We start from the raw sequence: 23,893 nt of genomic DNA, 5'->3' as shown, positions 1-23,893 counted from the left end.
CAGGGCATTGTCACAGTTTGCATGTGGCAAAAAAGGGGGACATTAACTCATACAGAGACTGTTTTTTGTGGTCAGGTAATTTGTTTCTACAACACACACCGGTGCCATCATATCAAAATATAGCAGTGATTGTAAAAAGAAATAGAGAGAAAAATATATCAAGAGATATAAAACCAGGACTTGGATAACAATGTAAAATCTGTGAAAGGCATCTGAAATCACTTAAGTCAAGTGCAAAAAATAAGGAATGGGTGAATGGTGAGCCAGCGCTAAACATCTGTTCTGCAGACTTTAAACAAACAAAAAATATATTTAAAATGGTGGGGAGGAAGGATTAAGTGAATAATGACTTTCTCTGTAATCATAGCTGCCAAGTTTTCCCTTTTCTCGCGAGGAAGCCTATTCAGCATAAGGGAAAATCCCTTTAAAAAAGGGATAATTTGGCAGCTATGTCTGTAATTCATTCACTGCACTGCAAACAAAGTTGCAGTCTGATAACCTGCTTGCTTCTGAACAAATCTCACTGAAATTGTCAACATCTACACCTGAGTGAAAGTCCATAGAATCAAGCAACACAATAACTTATTGTTTTATTTTTTGCTATGAGCTCGACTAATCTTATTTTAAAGCAATCCAAATTGGTGGCCATCAAATTGGTGGTCCCATTCCCAATACTGTCCCTTAATGGATTCCACCTTCTACATTCAGTGAACTGTCTGTTCCTATTCTCTGCTTCTTGTTTCTTAACCTAATCCCTATGAGGACTTCTGCTCTATGACTGCTAAGCCTTACTTGCGAAGAGATTGCTGAAGTACCTTGTCCAAAGGTTTCTGAATGTCTTAAGGGCATGTTCACAGTACTGCTTTAGAATGCAGCGCAGTTGCCCCCCACCCCGCATTTCACAGCACCTACTCCCTTAAGGGGTTCACATCAGCATGGCTTCATTAGGGTCAAAATCGCTTGTTTGTGTACACACCAGGGAGCATTGATAGGCATATACAAAGGTATATTCACCCCCTGGCTAGAGATGATTTAGGATGGAACATGAAGCTGGTTTGAGAAACAACTCAGCGAACAGTAGTATTTTATAACGAAGCAGAGAGAGAGAGAGAGAGAGAGAGAGAGAGAGAGAGAGAGAGAGAGAGAGACCACAGGAATTGAAAACCCAGCGCAGTGAGCTCAGTGAAAACGGGAGTGTGAAACCAGCCAAAGTGGAAAGTGTCAACTCTGGGCTTGAGGACACTTCCAGAGACCTCTGAAGGGTTACCACGGTTACGCGTTTAATGGGAGGGGCAGGGAATAAGGCACCAACGGTGCGTCCTGCGATCCTGGCCCTGTTGTTTGTTTGTTGTTTGTTCTTGGGGGCCTGAGAGGGCTCCAGTGCGACCCATGCCCAAAGAATGATCCAACCTCTCCCGGGAGGTTCGCATCCGTTCACACTGGGCGAGGCTGGAAGTTGTTCGTGTGGCATCCACGCGCTGTGTGCGCGCGGCGCTGGCGCACAGTGGCACCGTTGGCTCTTCTAACCGAAATGGAGACTAAGTGAAGCCCGGGAGACTTGGGATCTCGACCGCGCCTTTCTGGGGCTTCTCTGGAGCTTCTAGAAGGGGGGGGGAGGGTCGGCGAAGGCAACTGCCACCAGCACCTGCCTTGGCGAGAACCAAAGGAACAGGGAGCGCGGCCTCTTTTGGAGAGGCACGCAGAGCTACGCTCCCAGGCGGTGGGACGGCTTGAAGGCGCTGCTGCTGCTGCTGCTGCTGCCGCCTTCGAGGAGGGCTTTGCGGTGGGTCGGCCAGCCAGGCTGCGGTTGGACTGGTGGGGGCAGGCAGAGAGGAGCCTCGGGGGCGGGGATCGAGGGACTCAAAAGTGCGAGCAGAGGCAGCGTGCGCGCAAGGCTGAGCCCGAGAGCAGGAGGTCTCCATCGCGGTGCCGGCTTCTCCAGACCTGCCCCGACGTGCTGTCCTCCGCCGTGCAATGGCCTTGCTCCTCACCGCCGGCTTGCTGGGGCTTCTTCTTCTGTTGTTGCTGCTGCTGCTGGCTTCTCGCTTCGGCAGAGCGCGGTGAGTGAGCGGTTGGGGTTCGCGACGGTTTCCACCTGTTTCGGAGGAGGCAAGGTATGGGCTGAGGACGCAGGAGAGCGCCACGCGGCTTCGCTGGAGCTCGCCGGGTCTGAATGTGGGACACTTCTCCTGGGAGAGTTATAAACATCTTACCTGAGAGGTCGCCTTAGCCCCTTGGATGCCCACTCAACTGCTTAAAACGGGCACTGTTACATGTGCCCCTTAATACTCCTTCAACATTTGTAAGAAGACACTAGCCTATTTTGGGGTGACAGCGTGGCGGTCTACAGTTTGGAACTCCCTGCTTATTGACATCAGGCAGGCCCCTTCACTGTACCCTTTGGCACCTGTTAGAAACAAGCCTATCCAGGCATGTAGAATGTTGACACGTGTCTTAGCCTGGTTTTTTAGCTTATTTTTTGATCTTAATTATTTTGGAATGTTTTAAGTAGCTTTAAAAAAAGAAAGAACTGCTTTCACTTATCATTTCATTGCTTTATTCTTTTTGTGAACTCCTTTGAGAGTTGCGTGTTTTCTGTTTCATTTTTTGTTTTTACAATCAATATATGTTTGCAGCATTGGGTTCCATAATGGAACAACGTGGCATAATAAAAATAAAGAGACATAAGGAAATATATAAAATGGGATTGGACCTGAGCCAGGATTGAAGAGGCAAATCAAGAAGTTGGTCTGTTATTGAAGGGGGAGATTTAGTGTTGGTCGTTCGTTTTGTATCTTATTTTTTAATATAATTTTAGTGTGTTTTAATGCTTTGATTTAACACCATTAGGATAGCTCAGCCAGTGGTGCATGAGACTCTTAATAATGCCATAATATGTGGGTGCTGGGTGTTACTCCTGTGTTTGCATGTGTTTTAACAGATATATCTATCATCTGAAGATAATGCTTAATTAATCTGATGAAGCTGCTCTGGTCTATGACAGTTTATGCCACAAACCAATCTGTCAGTCTTTACCATGTGACAAGAGTCATCATTTGAGGATCAATAAACGTGCATGAAAAAGGAACAAACAGTCTTGCGGTACCTTAAAGATTGTGATGAGGTGGGCTGTAGTCATAGCTGCCAAGTTTTCCCTTTTCTCGCGAGGAAGCCTATTCAGCATAATGGAATTTCCCATAAAAAAAGGGAGAACTTGGCAGCTATGGCTGTAGTACACATAAGTTTGTTCCACAATACAGGTACATTTGTTAGTCATTCAGATGCCACAATACGATGTTGCTTTTGCTGCAACAGACAAACAGGACTATCCCTCCAGCATATGTGTGCTAGATTTATTTGCTGGCATAGTACCACCTAGAGAGCTCAATTCTATGGCTAGTATACGAATATAGGTTTGTGGATTTGCATTGCAGACATACCGTCCAAATGTCATTTCCAAGTTTTCTAGATAATATATACATTTGAGCCGCTTTGTCTTCCTGGCCTGCATTTAGCATGTTAATGCATGCATGGAAATGGGATAGAGGCTCAAAGTTATGTGGGGTTGTAGTCAACTAAGTTTTACACAGAATAGACCCATTGAAATTCATGGACCTAAGTTAGCCATGCTCATAAATTTCATGGGTCTATGCTGAGTAGGACTAGCACTGAATAAAACCTTTTGAGTTTAAAATGCCCAGGGGTCCACTTTTATATACAGAGGGCATCCCTGTCCCATCCAGTTCCATTTCACACCTTGAAGCCAGGGATGTGTCCAACCACCAGCATACCAGACAGAAAGACCCTCTGCAAACCATTCGAAAAAAGTTGATAAATCTGCTGCATGCAAAGCATTATCAAGAGGGACAGAAGCGATCCATCTACCACATGCTGTATATGATGGTGTCCTGTATTGTGGATTTATAGTAAGAAAGAACATGTAAAATAAATATTTGTTTACTTGGAGAAGTGGAGGTTCTCTAGGGTCTTAGGAAAAAGGTTTTCCCGAGCTGTTTCTTGATATACATTTTAGCAAGCCTGCCAAGGATTAAGCCTGGAATGTGCTTTCCCACTGATGTGTGAGCCCTCCAGAGTATTCTTACCTATCCACAATTCTAAGAGCATTTTGTTCTGGAATTATGTGTCGAGGGAGTTTCTGGAATTTCCTTTCCTGATGCTTCCAAGGAAGCTCAGGGCAGGCAGATGCCAGAGAAGATTTAGACAGAGACACCTGTTTTCTTATGTTCCTCTGTAAAGTGCTATTTACATAGGTGGTAAAGGTAAAGGTAAAGGGACCCCTGACCATTAGGTCCAGTCGTGACTGACTCTGGGGTTGCGCGCTCATCTCGCATTATTGGCCGAGGGAGCCAGCGTATAGCTTCCAGGTCATGTGGCCAGCATGACAAAGCCGCTTCTGGCAAACCAGAGCAGCACATGGAAACGCCGTTTACCTTCCCGCTGTAGCGGTTCCTATTTATCTACTTGCATTTTGACGTGCTTTCGAACTGCTAGGTTGGCAGGAGCTGGGACCAAGCAACGGGAGCTCACCCCGTCACAGGGATTCGAACCGCCGACCTTCTGATCAGCAAGCCCTAGGCTCAGTAGGTAGTACTATACAAATAAATAAAAATCATTTATTAAAACAACTCAAAATCTTAGGGCTCCTTTAAGACTCTTCCTTAGTTTTATTGCAACAGGTTAACAAAGTCGAACCCTTGGAACAGTTTGCTATTACTATTTTTCTCCTCCTAAACCACCTTCTTTAAGAAAATAGCTTTCAGGGCAATGGACAATCTAATGCACTTTCAGTGCAATCTCTGCATGTATACTCAGAAATAATTCCCACTGAGTTCAATGAGACTTACTTATGGGAAATCATGCTTAACACAGAGCACACCCATTGAAATTAATGGCTCTAAGATAGTCATATTCGTTAATTTCAGTGGTTCTACTTAAAGCTGGACTAGCATTGGCCACAATTGGGAAAGGAGTACGACAAGGTTGTATATTGTCTCCCTGCTTATTTAACTTATATGCAGAATTCATCATGCGAAAGGCTGGACTAGATGAGTCCCAAGCCGGAATTAAGATTGCCGGAAGAAATATCAACAACCTCAGATATGCAGATGACACAACCTTGATGGCAGAAAGTGAGGAGGAATTAAAGAACCTTTTAATGAGGGTGAAAGAGGAGAGTACAAAATATGGTCTGAAGCTCAACATCAAAAAAACCAAGATCATGGCCACTGGTCCCATCACCTCCTGGCAAATAGAAGGGGAAGAAATGGAGGCAGTGAGAGATTTTACTTTCTTGGGCTCCTTGATCACTGCAGATGGTGACAGCAGTCACGATATTAAAAGACGCCTGCTTCTTGGGAGAAAAGCAATGACAAACCTAGACAGCATCTTGAAAAGCAGAGACATCACCTTGCCGACAAAGGTCCGTATAGTTAAAGCTATGGTTTTCCCAGTAGTGATGTATGGAAGTGAGAGCTGGACCATCAAGAAGGCTGATCGCCGAAGAATTGATGCTTTTGAATTATGGTGCTGGAGGAGACTCTTGAGAGTCCCATGGACTGCAAGAAGATCAAACCTATCCATTCTTAAGGAAATCAGCCCTGAGTGCTCACTGGAAGGACAGATCGTGAAGCTGAGGCTCCAATACTTTGGCCACCTCATGAGAAGAGAAGAATCCTTGGAAAAGACCTTGATGTTGGGAAAGATGGAGGGCACTAGGAGAAGAGGACGACAGAGGACGAGATGGTTGGACAGTGTTCTCGAAGCTACCAACATGAGTTTGACCAAACTGCGGGAGGCAGTGCAAGACAGGAGTGCCTGGCGTGCTATGGTCCATGGGGTCACGAAGAGTCGGACACGACTAAACGACTAAACAACAACAACAGCATTGGCCACAACCAATAAACCATAATCCTATTCATGTCTACTCTGTGGCAGGTCCAATTTCCAGGTTAACAGTGTAAGGCAGGGGTGCCCAAACTTTTTTCAAAGAGGGCCAGATTTGGTGAAGTGAACATGCATGAAGGTTGACCGAAGTTGTTGAGCTTTTTTAGGATTTAAGTTGTTGGGCTTTTGGGGGGATTTTACCCCAGGACATATACTGCCACGGGGATGGATTAAATCGAACAGCAGGCCAGATTAGGCCCCCAAAACAGACTTTGGACATGCCTGGTGTAAGGGTGCAATTCTATATTCAGTAAGTCCTATTAAAATGAATGAGATTTAATTCAGAGCAGACGTGGATATTGTTACTTCCCACCCAATTTTCAAGCAGCTAACTGCACTTACCCAGGTCTTGATTTCCTTGGAATGAATAGCTTTATTTTATACAACCTGAGCATAGGAAGAAGGTTTCCCAGCATTAACACTCTCATAGATCTTGCTTCCCCTTTGGGTTTTCAGTACAGCCCGCAGTCCACCACAGAGCAGCAGCTCGCTCACTCACAATTCTGGCTGCTGTTCTTCTACCGTATGTAGCAGTTAGGTGAGGAATGTGGAGGAAAGGCCTACCCATTTTTTCTGTGGCACAGAACAACTTCTTTGGTGGTGCTCAATCGAGGTACTTAACTAGGCAGCAAAGGCCATTACCTCAGCTGGTTTGGCAGGCTTATGCATTCTATCCTCACAATTACAGGACTTGTTGAGAAGTCTGAGCTTTTCAAAGTATACATAACTGACTTGATGGGTATTATAAAGAAGAATCAGCTAGGCTAGAAGTTTTGAAAACACTGAAAGGAGAGGATCTGACCACACTCTTGCCATGTGAATTTCACTTCAAGCCTGAGTCAAGTTGTTCCTACCCCATTCCATGCAGTGCGTGTGTGATTCTCTATCTGCACAAAAGACGTTTGTGTTGGCAGTCAGCTTCCGTCATTGTCCCAGAGATCTGCTTAAGGAAGCCCCTTAGGCGAGAAGGGGAAATGCGGCCAGCCGTCTGCTAGCGCCACAAAACCAGCAAAAGAATTCACCAACCCAAACTGGGCAACTCATCTCCCTTTTGCACAGGGAACCAGAGAAGCAGAAAGCAAGAGTTTGAAGGGAGCATTAAGACATTTCCAGTTTGCACATTGAGGATCAAGGAAGGAGATGGGAGACAGGGAGGAAATCCTGTAAGAAAGACTGGGCCAAACAGCACAGGGGTTTAAGATACAATTTCACAACATTTATTTTCTTTTTTGTTTTATTGGAACAAAAAAAATGGTGGTGGTGGTGTGGGCGGTGGTTGTGCTTATGTGGGGGCAAAAGGGTGTATCTGTGCTTAAGTACTGAGGGAGGGAGGGTTAACTCTTTCTCTCGTGCCATTTTCCAAATCTAAATCACACCAACTCCATAGCTGTTATTTGGTCTCACCGAGGGAAAACAGAGCAGAATTAAGAAAATAAATAGGGGGAATGCCCCCCTTTTTAAAAAAGAGTAATAGTCATGAAATGTAAAATCCTGTAAGCACATACAAAGTGCCTCCATGCATCAGTCAAACTCTTCAGAACTGTTTGTTAATCTTGGAATAAATTGAAATGTCCCAAACTAGGAGGACAAATAAAGAAGGAAGCAAAGGGGGAGAAACAGCTTTGCTTGCTAGATGCCCTGTAAAGCACTGTATTTTAGTATTTAGTCTTAGTGATCGTAGTACAGTATTATAATTTTGAATAAATTGTTGTTGATGATGATTATTTCTTGTTTCAAGTACAGTAGTTGTACATTGGTTTTAATATATTGTACAATTCGGTGCTGTTAATAAAGAGATGCCATCACACACAAACATTGGCACAAAAGCAGTCCATTAACTGGGGTGGAGAACCTCCACATATTGTTGGACTGAAACTCTCATTATCTGGACAAATTCCAGTCTGGATCCAACATGGAATTGGTCCTGAGGGAGAGGGAAGAAGATCTCTCTCAGCAGCTTTTTATATCATTGATGATGGTGCATTTCCCCCCTTTAGTTTTGTGGCACCTACCTTTTGGAATTCCTTCCCCTTGAATATTAGACAGGTACCATCTCTTTTTGTCTTTTTGGCCCCTACTGAAGACCTTCCTCTTTAAACAAGCCTTTTAAGTTGAGATCTTTCCCTGTCTGCTTCTGCGTTAAAACTGTTTTAAATATTTTAGAACTCTTTTAAATTTGTTTTTAAAATAATAATGATAATGATAATAATGATAATAATGATAATAATGATGATAATGATGATAATGATGTGTATGTTTTGCCACCGTCTCCATGGGGAGGAAGGTTGGGATATAAATTAAATTATTTGATCATTTAGTTAATTAATAATATGCTATTTCCATCTGCTAATAGCGTACAATGTCTGTCCACCATATTTTCCCACTGACAGGACAGAATATATTTTTTGGGTAAATTGTCTTGTACAGTAGAAACTGGGGGTGGGGGGGGAAGACAGTGTATTTCAGGATTCTTGCATCCTTTGTTTTATTTTGTCTGGTAGCTGAAACCAGCAAACACAGTGATTATGTAAAGTTGTGGCATGCCAATGTACAGTCATTAATTCAAGCCATCCTATTTAATCAAAATAGGGAACTGAGAAATGGGCAGCTCAGTTCCCAGCACATTTCTTGGGAAGTAAGTCAATGGGTTTATTGTCAGGAAAATGTACAGTCTAAAATGATATATGAGTTGAGGGTCTAAACTATGGCTAAAAGGTTTGGGGCTTTGTCCTGACAGGGGTTTAGAAAATTGTGAATGTTTGGAGAGAGCAGACAATCTTCTTACTCAGTCAGTAATAAGAGCTGCAGGGCATGCAGTAACAACAACAGCAGCAACAACAACAACAACAATTTATTATTTATACCCTGCCCATCTGGATGGGTTTTCCCAGCCACTCTGGGCTGCTTCCAATTGAATATTAAAAACACAATACAGCATTAAACATTAAAAACTTCCCTAAACAGGGCTGCCTTCAGATGTCTTTTAAAAATAAGATAGTTGTTTATTTCCTTGACATTTGATGGGAGGGTGTTCCAGAGAGCGGGCGCCACTACCAAGAAGGCCCTCTGCTTGGTTCCCTGTAACCTCACTTCTCACAGGGAGGGAACCGCCAGAAGGCCCTTGGAGCTGGATCTCAGTATCTGGGCTGAAGGATGGGGGTGGAGACGCTCCTTCAGGTATACAGGACTGAGGCCATTTAGGGCTTTCAAGGCCAGCACCAACACTTTGAACCGAACACACAGTAATCTGTGCTGGCAAAATAGAGAGCGATTCAAGATTGGCAGAAGAAAAGGCCTTATGCAGTGTCCGTAACCAATGGAATTGAAAGATTACTATTGGGCTAGATAAGCTTTTATTTTATTGAATTTATATCCCACATTTCCATCATGGAGCTCAAAGTGGTCTCCCTGCTCCTAGTGCAACACTCTAACCTCTAACTATCATTATTCATGACCTTCAATAGATTGACATCCATGTGGCTAACTCTTTTCATTTTGTTAATGGGCTGGCTATCTCTTTCATGTTCTCCTTGTGGCCTCTGGCTGTGGTCTTTTCCCGTTTCACGGATATAAAACTCAGCAATAAAAATCTAATTAGAGACAGATATGTTTGTGGGCATTGCTTTGGCCATGTGGATCTTGAGGCTTTGAATGTATTCTTTGATTTATCGTATAATACCCTCCAACATTTTTCCTATGAAAATAGGGACGTCCCATTCCATAATGATAATTTTACTATTTATACTGCACACATCTTACTGAGTTGCTCCAGCCACTCTGGGCAGCTTCCAACATATTTAAAAAACACAATAAAGCATTAAACATAAAAAACCCTTCCCTATACTGGATTGCCTTCATATGGTTGGATGACTCCATACCTTCCAACATTGTTCCAAAGAAAATAGGGACATCCTAAGGAAAAGTGGGACATTCCAGGATCAAATCAGAAACTGGGATGGCTTCTCTAAATCAGGGACATCCCTGGAAAATAGGAACACTTGGTGGGTTTGTCATATGATCTCCCACCCTTCATTCTAAAGAAGCCTGGAGTGGCGATTTGCATGCTTGGAAGGAGTAGCTCAACATGTCCGGTATACCTGAAGGAGCGTCTCCACCCCCATCGTTCTGCCCGGACACTGAGGTCCAGCGCCGAGGGCCTTCTGGTGGTTCCGTCACTACGAGAAGCCAATTTACAGGGAACCAGGCAGAGGGCCTTCTCGGAAGTGGTACCCACCCTGTGGAATGCCCTCCCACTAGAGGTCAAAGAGAACAACAATTACCAGACCTTTAGAAGGCATCTCAAGGCAGCCCTGTTTAGGGAAGCTTTTAATGTTTGATGGATTTCTGTATTTTAATATTTTGTTGGAAGCCGCCCAGAGTGGCTGGGGGAACCCGGCCAGATGGGTGGGGTATAAATAAAAAAATTATTATTATTATTATTATTATTATTATTATTATTATTATTGTCGTGATCTGAACTAGCCATACCCTATACAAGCTAGACCTCTCTGATTTAGGAAAACCAGCCATGTTCAGTTCCTCATTTGGGATACGGAAATGCCCAATGGGCCTACTGTTTTGTTAGATCCACTTCTTCTTTTTGGTCCTCTGAAAGAAACAGTTTGTGTTTACTTCATACCCTCCAACATGTTGAGTCCCTAAACCAGGAGGCACCTCTTCCCATCCATGCTCCTGCACAAATTGTGTGACCTGTGTGAGATCATGAAGCCCAAATGAAGCACTATTTTTCCTGGGTCATGCTCTCACTGTGCCCAAAAGCGTGGATTTTGGGCACTGCTATGCAAGATTGCAGCCCTGAAAAAGGGCGAAATTTTGGTGCAAAGTATTGAGAGGTCACGGCACCCAAAATTGTCATTGTGCTCTTGTTGGGGAGAAAAATGGAATGTCCTGGTTTCCCCGAGACACTTGCTGGGTATGTCTGAGGATTCCAGGGTATGGTCTGAAACATTTTTGTTCCCAGATTCTTAGGAAGCTAAGATAATTTTAATCTGTTTTAGCATTTTAACTTTTGTATGTTTTAAGGTAGAGTTGTGAATTTTTCTTGTCGCTTTATCTTCTTGTAAACCACTTTGAAGTTTTTAAACAATCAAGCTGCGTATAAATTTAATGAAATGAATAAATAAAATGTTTGCTGCTTTGGATTCCATGGTAGAAGAAAGATGGGACGTAAATATAAATTAATTCAGGAGTTCGGAGAAGTACTAATCCCAGAACGTTCTGCCCCTCTTTTTCTTTTTCTCCAATGTTTTCCTGGAAAAACCTAGCATACTTACCTGCCTGGAAATAGCTTCTAGCGACTTTTAAAAGAGCGTTTAAAATGCAGGAAAGGCCTGGGCTGCTTTCAAATCAAACTGAAATAATAAACACCCTTTTGTAATGCTGTATTTTCAACATTTTGGTTCTGAATTTGCAGGAAGGCTTGCGAGCCAAGATGTCACCCCGCCTGTCCATTTTTAGAATAGATTGCCCCACAGTTTACGTAAGCTAAGCTATTGGTCAGCAGCAGAATCCTGTGTGGCCTGCTGGTTTTTTGCTAACAGAAAAGCAGATTTCCATTCCTCTTAAGCCTTTTATTAATTCAACTAATCTCTGTGATTTAAGACATAGGTAAACAGTTAAGATTGGGTTGTAGTATCAGCATGGGCCTTTTGCAGAGAAAAATGATAATCACCCCCCCCCCCCATTTAGACATGGACAGCTGGTTCACACATGCCTGTACATTACTTGATTTCATTACACCTGATTACTGTGTGTCTTAAAGCTGAGCACAAAAAGCAAATGCAACTTCTGCCTGGGTGTTAATATCTGTGACACTGCAGATCACCTTCAATTAAGGTGGCCATTAATGAATTACCCAAAAAGAGCAAATGAAGACATGGCTTTGCATACAATTTGCCTGGGCTACTTTATACGTATAGATGCAAATGTAGAAATTATTATTTTAATTTAACTAGAAACTTTGATCAGGTGGCCTGTGTGCCCAATCAGTCTGCTCCTGCGGTGCTAAATTCTGATAGGCATCTTCATAGCTTCCATTCTCCCTTCTTTTGTGGTCTTTTCCTTTAAATAAATCATACAATCACTGACAGGATGCGGGTGGTGCTGTGGGTTAAACCACAGAGCCTAGGGCTTGTCGATCAGAAAGTTGGCGGTTCGAATCCCCACGACGGGGTGAGCTCCTATTGCTCGGTCCCAGCTCCTATCAACCTAGCAGTTCGAAAGCATGTCAAGTTGCAAGTAGATAAATAGGTACCGCTCCAGCGGGAAGGTAAACGGCGTTTCTGTGCACTGCTCTGGTTCACCAGAAGTGGCTTAGTCTTGCTGGCCACATGACCTGGAAGCTGTCTGCGGACAAACACCGGCTCCCTCGGCCTATAGAGCGAGATGAGCGCCGCAACCCCAGAGTTGGGTTCCTTTACCTTTATAATCACTGAATTGTGGTGTTGGAAGGGACCACAAGGGTCACCTAGTCTAATCCCCGTAATACAGGAATCTTTTGCCCAACGTGGGGCTTGAAGCAAAGACCCTGAGATTAAGAGTCTCATGCTGAGCTATCTCAGCAGACTGGTTGGACTGGAAAAAACCCTTCGAAAGAGAACCTTTTGCTAGTCTTTCTAGTCTTTCAAACCGAGGACTATCCCCTGTATAGTAGGACAAATGGCCACCCTAATATCAATTCACAATTTCTACAGACCCTCTTGGTGGACACTGCCCTCAGAACAGCACTAAAGGGGGCCCCTGAAGGCGGCATTGTTGCGGCAGCCCCTAAGCAATAGAATTCCCTGCCCACAGAGGTTCACCTGGGACCTTCATTAAAGAAAAAAAATTCTCCCTGTGTTGAAGCTGCACCTCTTTACCACTGACACCTAAGGGAGAATTCTTTTTAGCACTGCAGATTTAGAAGAGATGTAGATTCAGGAATGGGGTTGGGAAGGTGAAAAGCAAACTTCATGGTGGGTGGGGAATGGCAGAACAGCTGTAAATATTCTACCCTATAACTGTTTGCCTTGGGGCTTTGAATGCTGGATAAAGAAATAAATACTTCCCATAAGAGTTTGGAGTGATTAAACACCAATATAGTTAATAGTTTCTATATTGTCCTTCTTTCCAGGCGACCGGGGGAACCTCCACTTGACAAAGGTTTCATTCCTTGGCTTGGGCACGCGCTGGAATTTGGCAGAGATGCCACCAAGTTCATGACTGACATGAGGAAGAAGCATGGGGATATTTACACAGTGAGTACCAAGTCCTCTGTGTGAGTCCCCTTAGCATTTAATTTTACATTATTGTTTTTTGAATGGGTGCCACCATGACTCAGGCCCTGGTCTCCTGCTCCCCACATCACCAGTGCTGTTGGTTAGAGGATGTGCCTGTAGTAGGGCAGGAGAGACAATAGGAGTATATAGGAGTATAGCATCTAGATCAAGGGAAGTAATAGTACCACTGTATTCTGCTCTGGTCAGACCTCACCTGGAATACTGTGTCCAGTTCTGGGCACCACTGACAAGCTGGAACGTGTCCAGAGGAGGGCAACCAAAATGGTCAAAGGCCTGGAAACAATGCCTTATGAGGAACTGCTTAGGGAGCTGGGTATGTTTAGCCTGGAGAAGAGAAGAGAAGGTTAAGGGGTGATATGATAGCCATGTTCAAATATATAAAAGGATGTCATATAGAGGAGGGAGAAAGGTTGTTTTCTGCTGCTCCAGAGAAGTGGACACGGAGCAATGGATTCAATCTACAAGAAAGAAGATTCCACCTAAACATTAGGAAGAACTTCCTGACAGTAAGAGCTGTTTGGCAGTGGAATTTGCTGCCAAGGAGTGTGGTGGAGTCTCCTTCTTTGGAGGTCTTTAAGCAGAGGCTTGACAGCTATCTGTCAGAAATGCTTTGATGGTGTTTCCTGCTTGGCAGGGGGTTGGACTGGATGGCCCTTGTGGTCTCTTCCAACTCTATTATTCTATGATTCTATGAGATGCAGCATTAATCAGAGAGATGCTAGGACAAATGTCACCAATATGGGGTCTGTGGACACAATGACACCCTTGGGGGGGGGGGCTAAGAGGCCTCTGAGCCTCTACCCACCCACTAACTGCCCCTCTTCGTCATGAGTGGTGAAGATATTTACCTTTTTCTCCCTTGAGTACATAAAGCTGAAGGAGGAAGTTGGCAGGGTGACACACATTCCCTCTTTCTCTTTCGATTGCATGTGCTTTCCAAGGTTCAGATTACCCAAATTACTTAAGATATGTGTGTGCACTTTCTCTTTCTGTGTCTCCATGTGTGTGCACTGTGTGTGTATGATCTAGGGAGTAGGGAGAAAGTGACCAGAGAGCAGGTGTCCGTGGGACTCACTCACAAATCTAAATGTGCCCATAGGCCTAAAAAGATGGGTGAGCCCTATGCTAAGGGCTGGGGAGAAGCAGCAAAGTGTTGCATAACAGAGCTGTGTGTCCAGCACCCCTTAAGCCGCTGCAGTGGATGACACTGTTCCATCACCAGTGTTGAAGTAAGATTTAAATGCCTGCCCAGTTGAGTTTGAGAAGAGCACTATCTCTGTCTTGTCCTTTGCCTCAGTAATCTCAGTGTCTTGAGCCATTCCTGAACTGTTGACAACTTGAGACCCTAGTGTTGTAGGAGAAGCCCAGAATTCCCCTGAGTCCTGTGAAGCAGGTGATCCCAGAAAGCTGGTCCAAATTTAGAGTTCCTAGATCTTCTGGTCTCCCTCACTCTCAATAACCAGTCTCCCGTTTCCCTCTGTGCTTTCGTTCTGCTCTAAGTACTTTAATAACAGACCAATCCAACCCTGACACTGGGTTGTGGGGCATTTGGATTGAGTGGAGGTGTCTGTCCACCCAGCTCTCCCAGCTGAACCAGCCTCTTGCTGGTCAGCTCCACTTGGTTCCAAATAGGTGGGCAAATGAGAGGTCTGCTGGCACTATCTCCACCCAGTGAAGGAGGGCAATTGGTGGGTAGGGCTGAGCTGGCCCAGGATCTGTTGGATCCCAAGCTGATCTCATTGCTATCACCAGCCAGCATAAGGCCCATTTACAACCCAAATGCATTGTATGTAGTGCTGTTTTTCTAGAAAAAGAGGTGCCGGAACTCACCATGAACTTGTTCTCTTACAATGGTGCCCTCCTGAGAGGTGCCGGAACTGAGTTCTGGCTAGTTCCAGTTGAAGAAAAAGCCCTGATTGTATCCCAAGAGCCAATTTCACACTCCAAAAAGCAAGAGAGAATGCAGCTGCTGTGCCTTCAATCCTCCCGTGCCTCTTCCAGTTGCAGCCTGAGCCTGCAAACAAAATTCTTCTTTTGCCTCATGGGAGATGAAGGTGGGTGATGAGATAATTGAAGCAATGGGGTGGGACAAGGCAGAGCAGCTGCATCCTGTCTTGCAGCTTTTCAAAATCCAGGCACCATCTCTAGATGATGACCAAGCAACCTTAAGTGTGAGTAGCTTTGTGTACAAAATAGTCTACACAGGAATAGCTTTTATGTGATCTCCCCTTTACAGGTCCCAGAGCAGCGTCAGTTTTACATAGTGACACAGTGCCTAAAAAGATGGGTGAGCCCTATGCTAAGGGCTGGGGAGAAGCAGCAAAGTGTTGCATAACAGAGCTGTGTGTCCAGCACCCCTTAAGCCGCTGCAGTGGATGACACTGTTCCATCACCAGTGTTGAAGTAAGATTTAAATGCCTGCCCAGTTGAGTTTGAGAAGAGCACTATCTCTGTCTTGTCCTTTGCCTCAGTAATCTCAGTGTCTTGAGCCATTCCTGAACTGTTGACAACTTGAGACCCTAGTGTTGTAGGAGAAGCCCAGAATTCCCCTGAGTCCTGTGAAGCAGGTGATCCCAGAAAGCTGGTCCAAATTTAGAGTTCCTAGATCTTCTGGTCTCCCTCACTCTCAATAACCAGTCTCCCGTTTCCCTCTGTGCTTTCGTTCTGCTCTAAGTACTTTAATAACAGACCAATCCAACCCTGACACTGGGTTGTGGGGCATTTGGATTGAGTGGAGGTGTCTGTCCACCCAGCTCTCCCAGCTGAACCAGCCTCTTGCTGGTCAGCTCCACTTGGTTCCAAATAGGTGGGCAAATGAGAGGTCTGCTGGCACTATCTCCACCCAGTGAAGGAGGGCAATTGGTGGGTAGGGCTGAGCTGGCCCAGGATCTGTTGGATCCCAAGCTGATCTCATTGCTATCACCAGCCAGCATAAGGCCCATTTACAACCCAAATGCATTGTATGTAGTGCTGTTTTTCTAGAAAAAGAGGTGCCGGAACTCACCATGAACTTGTTCTCTTACAATGGTGCCCTCCTGAGAGGTGCCGGAACTGAGTTCTGGCTAGTTCCAGTTGAAGAAAAAGCCCTGATTGTATCCCAAGAGCCAATTTCACACTCCAAAAAGCAAGAGAGAATGCAGCTGCTGTGCCTTCAATCCTCCCGTGCCTCTTCCAGTTGCAGCCTGAGCCTGCAAACAAAATTCTTCTTTTGCCTCATGGGAGATGAAGGTGGGTGATGAGATAATTGAAGCAATGGGGTGGGACAAGGCAGAGCAGCTGCATCCTGTCTTGCAGCTTTTCAAAATCCAGGCACCATCTCTAGATGATGACCAAGCAACCTTAAGTGTGAGTAGCTTTGTGTACAAAATAGTCTACACAGGAATAGCTTTTATGTGATCTCCCCTTTACAGGTCCCAGAGCAGCGTCAGTTTTACATAGTGACACAGTGCCTAAAAAGATGGGTGAGCCCTATGCTAAGGGCTGGGGAGAAGCAGCAAAGTGTTGCATAACAGAGCTGTGTGTCCAGCACCCCTTAAGCCGCTGCAGTGGATGACACTGTTCCATCACCAGTGTTGAAGTAAGATTTAAATGCCTGCCCAGTTGAGTTTGAGAAGAGCACTATCTCTGTCTTGTCCTTTGCCTCAGTAATCTCAGTGTCTTGAGCCATTCCTGAACTGTTGACAACTTGAGACCCTAGTGTTGTAGGAGAAGCCCAGAATTCCCCTGAGTCCTGTGAAGCAGGTGATCCCAGAAAGCTGGTCCAAATTTAGAGTTCCTAGATCTTCTGGTCTCCCTCACTCTCAATAACCAGTCTCCCGTTTCCCTCTGTGCTTTCGTTCTGCTCTAAGTACTTTAATAACAGACCAATCCAACCCTGACACTGGGTTGTGGGGCATTTGGATTGAGTGGAGGTGTCTGTCCACCCAGCTCTCCCAGCTGAACCAGCCTCTTGCTGGTCAGCTCCACTTGGTTCCAAATAGGTGGGCAAATGAGAGGTCTGCTGGCACTATCTCCACCCAGTGAAGGAGGGCAATTGGTGGGTAGGGCTGAGCTGGCCCAGGATCTGTTGGATCCCAAGCTGATCTCATTGCTATCACCAGCCAGCATAAGGCCCATTTACAACCCAAATGCATTGTATGTAGTGCTGTTTTTCTAGAAAAAGAGGTGCCGGAACTCACCATGAACTTGTTCTCTTACAATGGTGCCCTCCTGAGAGGTGCCGGAACTGAGTTCTGGCTAGTTCCAGTTGAAGAAAAAGCCCTGATTGTATCCCAAGAGCCAATTTCACACTCCAAAAAGCAAGAGAGAATGCAGCTGCTGTGCCTTCAATCCTCCCGTGCCTCTTCCAGTTGCAGCCTGAGCCTGCAAACAAAATTCTTCTTTTGCCTCATGGGAGATGAAGGTGGGTGATGAGATAATTGAAGCAATGGGGTGGGACAAGGCAGAGCAGCTGCATCCTGTCTTGCAGCTTTTCAAAATCCAGGCACCATCTCTAGATGATGACCAAGCAACCTTAAGTGTGAGTAGCTTTGTGTACAAAATAGTCTACACAGGAATAGCTTTTATGTGATCTCCCCTTTACAGGTCCCAGAGCAGCGTCAGTTTTACATAGTGACACAGTGCCTTCATGTTTAAACAACTCATCTGTGCAGCCTCTTGTTGCTCAATACATATTTCTTCAGAGAGGGAAATAAACTCGTAGGGAGATCTTGCACTATTAGGGAACACCAGCCATCCTTGCTGACCCGCAGCCTTCTTCTCTTCAAGCATTGCTTCAAGGGAAACCCATGGCGACAGCCCTATGCACAGGAATCAGTGAGCAATTTTATGACACAATCTTACCATCTGGGGAACCCTTGAAATTTATTCATTGTAGCGCAGAGGTAGCGTTTAACCCCTTTCCAGCCTGGGGGTTGCACTCGAGGCTAGCCAACTCTCCAGAGGCCACTTGTGAGTGGTGGTTGCGAGCGCTTTTGCCACTGAAAACATGCTCTGGCTGGAACGCATGGCGCTACTGCACATACAGCTCATATAAACCCACACAAAAGCACACACACTCACCAGAATTATAACAGGCACCAAAGGCAAATAATGTGACATTGTTGTTGTTGTTTAGTCGTTTAGTCGTGTCCGACTCTTCGTGACCCCATGGACCATAACACGCCAGGCACTCCTGTCTTGCACTGCCTCCCGCAGTTTGGTCAAACTCATGTTTGTAGCTTCGAGAACAGTGTCCAACCATCTTGTCCTCTGTCTTCCCCTTCTCCTAGTGCCCTCAATCTTTCCCAACATCAGGGTCTTTTCCAAGGATTCTTCTCTTCTCATGAGGTGGCCAAAGTATTGGAGCCTCAGCTTCACGATCTGTCCTTCCAGGGAGCACTCAGGGCTGATTTCCTTAAGAATGGATAGGTTTCATCTTCTTGCAGTCCATGGGACTCTCAAGAGTCTCCTCCAGCACCATAATTCAAAAGCATCAATTCTTTGGCGATCAGCCTTCTTTATGGTCCAGCTCTCACTTCCATACATCACTACTGGGAAAACCATAGCTTTAACTATACGGACCTTTGTCGGCAAGGTGATGTCTCTGCTTTTTAAGATGCTGTCTAGGTTTGTCATTGCTTTTCTCCCAAAAAGCAGGCGTCTTTTAATTTAATGACTGCTGTCACCATCTAGGAGCCCAAGAAAGTAAAATCTCTCACTGCCTCCATTTCTTCCCCTTCTATTTGCCAGGAGGTGATGGGACCAGTGGCCATGATCTTTGTTTTTTTTGATGTTGAGCTTCAGACCATATTTTGCGCTCTCCTCTTTCACCCTCATTAAAAGGTTCTTTAATTCCTCCTCACTTTCTGCCATCAAGGTTGTGTCATCTGCATATCTGAGGTTGTTGATATTTCTTCCAACAATCTTAATTCCTGCTTGGGATTAATCTAGTCCAGCTTTTCGCATGATGAATTCTGCATATAAGTTAAATAAGCAAGGAGACAATATACAACCTTGTCGTACTCCTTTCCCAATTTTGAACCAATCAGTTGTTCCATATCCAGTTCTAACTGTAGCTTCTTGTCCCACATAGAGATTTCTCAGGAGACAGATGAGGTGATCAGGCACTCCCATTTCTTTAAGAACTTGCCATAGTTTGCTGTGATCGACACAGTCAAAGGCTTTTGCATAGTCAATGAAGCAGAAGTAGACGTTTTTCTGAAACTCTCTAGCTTTCTCCATAATCCAGCGCATGTTTGCTATTTGGTCTCTGGTTCCTCTGCCCTTTCGAAATCCAGCTTGCACTTCTGGGAGTTCTCGGTCCACATACTGCCTAAGCCTGCCTTGTAGAATTTTAAGCATAACCATGCTAGCGTGTGAAATGAGCGCAATTGTGCAGTAGTTGGAGCATTCTTTGGCACTGCCCTTCTTTGGAATTGGGATGTAGACTGATCTTCTCCAATCCTCTGGCCATTGCTGAGTTTTCCAAACTTGCTGGCATATTGGGTATAGCACCTTAACAGCATCATCTTTTAAAATTTTAAATAGTTCAGCTGGAATATCATCACTTCCACTGGCCTTGTTATTCAGCTGGAATATCATCACTTCCACTGGCCTTGATTCATGGATCAATGCCTTGTCGTGGCGAAGGGGCTTGAATAACTCAGAGAAGCTATGAGCTATGCCATGCAGGGCCACCCAAGATGGACAGGTCATAGTGGAGAGTTTTGACTAAACGTGATCCACCTGGAGAAGGAACTGGCAAGCCACTCCAGTATCCCTGCCAAGAAAACTCCATGGACAAAGACAATGTGACATTATCTACTGGTAACACAGACATGCAGACTACCCACATCTCACACAGACAGGAATCTGCCACACTGTTGTGTGATGTGCTGCTGGTCTTGGTGGAGAGGTTAGGTTTAAATCTTTCTACCAAGCTTAGTGCTGCATTCGGGGAGATCTCTGCATCTCAGCACGGGACTGAGGTTCTAAGCCTCTCCATCAAGCCCAATGCTGACCTGGGAGGGGGGAATCGTCACCTCTCCTCTTCCCAGAGTAATCTCCGAAGAGCAGTGACAGAAATTTCCCACCCATCACAACACCACGTAGGGAGAAGAGGAACCACCCCTCCCAGTGCAGTGCTATGATGGGGAAGAACATGGGGCTGGTAGGAACCATATTGGCTCATTCAGGAACCTTCCCGAGAGGGAATAATGAAAAGTTTGCAATGCAGCTGTTTTGTTGCTGGTGCTATAAATATATGGCACCTAATTGCATTTGCTTTTATTTCCTGGGGGTTTACAATGCTACTGGTTAAACATGGATTTGGAAAGCAATTGTATGCCACATTTATTTCTAGGGCCACTTTTTATGCTTTCACTTCCTTTAATGCTTTTTATGCTTTCACTTCCTTTAATGAATAATGCACCAGTTTTGTGTTTTCATGATTTGCTTGGTTTGTTTATATTTCAGGTTCAAGCTGCAGGGAAATTTGTCACCGTTTTACTGGACCCCCATTCCTACGAAGCAGTGCTTTGGGAGTCACGTTCCAAGCTGGACTTTGGCCAGTATGCCCGCATTTTAATGGAGCGAATGTTTGATGTCAAGCTGCCGGATTACGACCCTAACACAGAAAAGGTCATGATGAGAATGTAGGTGCCTTTTTTATGTGCAAAGTGCTTGCAAAAGCCAAGCCACTGTACCATGGACCATCTATTTATTTGTTGCATTTGTGTTCCACCATTCCTCCAAGGAGCTCAAGGTGGTGCACCCCCTCCCCATTTTATCCTCACCTGTGAGGTTAGGCTGAGCAGCAGCGCTTGGCCTAATGTCATCCAGTGAGCTGGCTTGGCAAGGGACTTGGCATCCAACATCACAGAAGGGACCACAAGGGTCCTCTATAGATAGGTGGATGATAGATAGATAGAATTTATATACCGCCCTATACTCAGGGGTTTCAGGGCAGTTTGACACGCTCTACCAATCTGGAGGGCTGCATTTTCCTCATCCCTGATTTAAAGGTCCTTACAAGAATAGACGGATAAGCAACTTGGCTTTGTAAATATTGCTGTTTTCAGAGTCTTCCTGTAGAATCTCAAATTTTGAATGGTGTCTGGTTTTTAATCTTTTGTACCAGGGGTGGGGTGGGGAGGGGGGTGGATCTCTAGCATAGTCACAAACTGCATTAAACCCTTAAAATTGAGGGGGAGGGGAAGGGCAGAGGCAGAAGGCAATAGCAGAACATAAACAACCAGACCTCAGAGTTTATGCTGGCAAACGAAAAGGAAACAAAAACACTGAGGATAAATGCTCCTTTGATGGAGCTGGAGTCATATGACTGGACGCATCAGATAACTGTGCTTACAGCTCAGTACTATTGGGTGGGTGCAGGGAATGATGCTGCAAGTTGCACTTGCTTGACAATAACCTTACAATACTGGCACTTTTATGAATGCTTTGTAAAGGCATATGCAACTTTGGGTCTGGATAGTTGGGAGAACAGCTGATGTCATCTGGTTATAACTCTCCAATTGCTGGCATCTGCCAGAGAGGCTCTCTTGACTGCTCTGCTTTTAGCTGATGCAGCAAAATGGGGGGCAGCCTTCTCAGTGGTGGCACCCCAGTTCTGGAATTCCCTCCCCTACAAGATACGACTGGCACCAGCTCTCTTGAGTTTTTGGCACTAGCTGAGGAGCTGGTTATTTCTCAATTTTGCAGAAAGTGGCTTGCGTAAGGTCACTTGGTGAGCTCACAGCAAAGGTAAGATTGGAACCTGGTTTGCATGTCTGTCTCTTAGTCTCAACTCAGGGGCAGGAAACCTCTGGCTTGCAGGATAATCTGTGGGGAGCATGCTGTTGAAGCAGACCTCAGCAGCCAGCAGGATGAGTGGACAGTACAATCCTGCTCAGTTTGGCTGCACCTGCCTGTTCCCCTGCTGGGAACAGGTGTGCACAGCCTAAGTGCAGTGTGGGGCTGTTTGAAAGTTATTTGGAAACATTCCTGTGCTGCTTTTAAGCTTCTGGTTTTGGAGATTCAGAGAGTGATTTGGGGGTATTGCAAAGGGGTTTTCAAACAGCTCCATGCTGCACTTTGAAGTTCCGACAGTAGGGGCTTCAAAGCACCGCATTACTATGAGGCCAGGTGATTGACAGATAGGTGGCCCCAGCCACATATACAATTTGGCCCTGCAGGGGTGGGGAGATAAGGCATAGCTGCCAAGTTTTCCCTTTTCTCGCGAGGAAGCCTATTCAGCATAAGGGAATTTCCCTTAAAAAAAAGGGAGAACTTGGCAGCTATGAGATAAGGTTTTGGCCTGCTGGTTAGAAATGCTTTCCTATTCCTTCCCCAGCTGATTATTGTGAAGAAGACACCATAGAAGGGAATTCTGCTGCTTCTGGTTTCTTTTGATATTAATAATCGGGAGTACTCTTATTACACCTCCTTAGGTAAAAGCATAACCAGCAGATTGAATTAATGTTGGCTAATGTAAACAAGGAGTGGCTCTGCTGGATGCAAGTTCCTTGTGAAAGCTTTACTTGTGGAAGTTTCCCACTGAGAGGGGCCAAGAAAAACATAGTCATTTAGTCCTCTGCGGTGTTACTGGAATGATTCTCAAAAAAAGAAGTTGATGCAGCTTTGGGTAATGAAGGCTGCATGGTGTATGGGGAAGGAAGAGGAGAGTTCATGTCTCAGTTCAGAAGTGAACCTTGCTGCAGAATTTAAGGGCCAGACATCTTCTCCCTGCCTAACCTACACCGCAGGGTTGTTGTGAGCATAAAACGGAAAGAAATGCAGCCTGAGCTCTTTGGAGGAAAGAGGAGATGCAAATGTGACACATATGTAAATGGAAGATAGTGCCTGCTCAGAAGGGCACCAAACCATATAGTAATGTTGGCCACACTGTCAGCTTTGGGTCTAGTTATTTGGGGGCCTTTCTCTGTCTCTTCTCAAGGTCTTTTTCCCTCAGTGCTGCCACTCTGCATGTGCGAAAGAGCATGTTATATTCTGCTACGGCATAGCTGCCAAGTTATCCCATTTTTACAGGGATTTTCCCTTATGCTGAATAGGCTTCCTCGCGAGAAAAGCGAAAACTTGGCAGCTATGTGCTACGGTAGTTCCTTTACACTTATTCTAACAAAAACAAGCCCAAGAGCTACAATTTCCAGAGTTCCCCGAGAAGAGGGACAGTTAAACCACTCTGAAAACTCCATGAGGGGGACAAGTGTCTCCTAACCTATTCTCAGCACCCCTAGGAGACTGCAGTTCCCAGGATTCTTTGGAGAAAGCCATGACTGTTTAAAGTGGTATGATACTGCTTTCAATTTATGGTCCAGGTGGGGGCCTGCCTGTATGTGCAGTGGCTCTGAAGCGTGAACATCAGAAATAAATTCAAGGCTTCATGTTCAGTACAAAAATGGGCACTTGACAAATTGGCTGCCATTAATGAACTAAGAATGCCCCCCCCCGAAAGACACCTGTCCTCTCCAGCAGTTGTTGCAGGGAAAGATTGGTAATGGTATGTAGATGTATTTTAGGGAAGCTTGCCAGATCACTTGGGACCTCTGGGTTCATCCAAACCACTATCTATGCTTGCTTCTCCATTAGCCCTTTTCTCTGGAATTGGCACCCTTTGGTCGTTTTTGCTTTTT

The 23,893-nt window shown here is 45.1% G+C and overlaps 1 protein-coding gene across 3 annotated transcripts in view; it reads left to right on the top strand.

Annotated features, from left to right (window-relative positions):
* The first annotated feature begins 1,116 nt into the window (after window positions 1-1,116).
* Window positions 1,117-23,893, top strand: part of PTGIS (prostaglandin I2 synthase) — a 51,120-nt gene continuing 28,343 nt past the window's right edge. The window contains exons 1-3 of one of the 3 annotated variants that reach the window (XM_035123856.3): window positions 1,117-2,060; window positions 13,097-13,220; window positions 20,718-20,896. In XM_035123856.3, the coding sequence (XP_034979747.3) occupies window positions 1,975-2,060; window positions 13,097-13,220; window positions 20,718-20,896 (389 nt within the window). In that variant the 5' untranslated portion in view covers window positions 1,117-1,974. Of the gene's footprint in view, window positions 2,115-13,096; window positions 13,221-20,717; window positions 20,897-23,893 lie in introns of all 3 variants that reach the window. The other 2 variants (XM_088674618.1, XM_088674617.1) reach the window with 2 other exon arrangements.

This window comes from Zootoca vivipara, chromosome 7 (genome assembly GCF_965207765.1).
Source record: "Zootoca vivipara chromosome 7, rZooViv2.hap1.1, whole genome shotgun sequence".
In the NCBI taxonomy this organism is placed as follows: domain Eukaryota; kingdom Metazoa; phylum Chordata; class Lepidosauria; order Squamata; family Lacertidae; genus Zootoca; species Zootoca vivipara.
The sequence above is the reverse complement of the archived record's forward strand: the minus strand, read 5'-3'. Positions and strand labels throughout refer to the sequence as shown.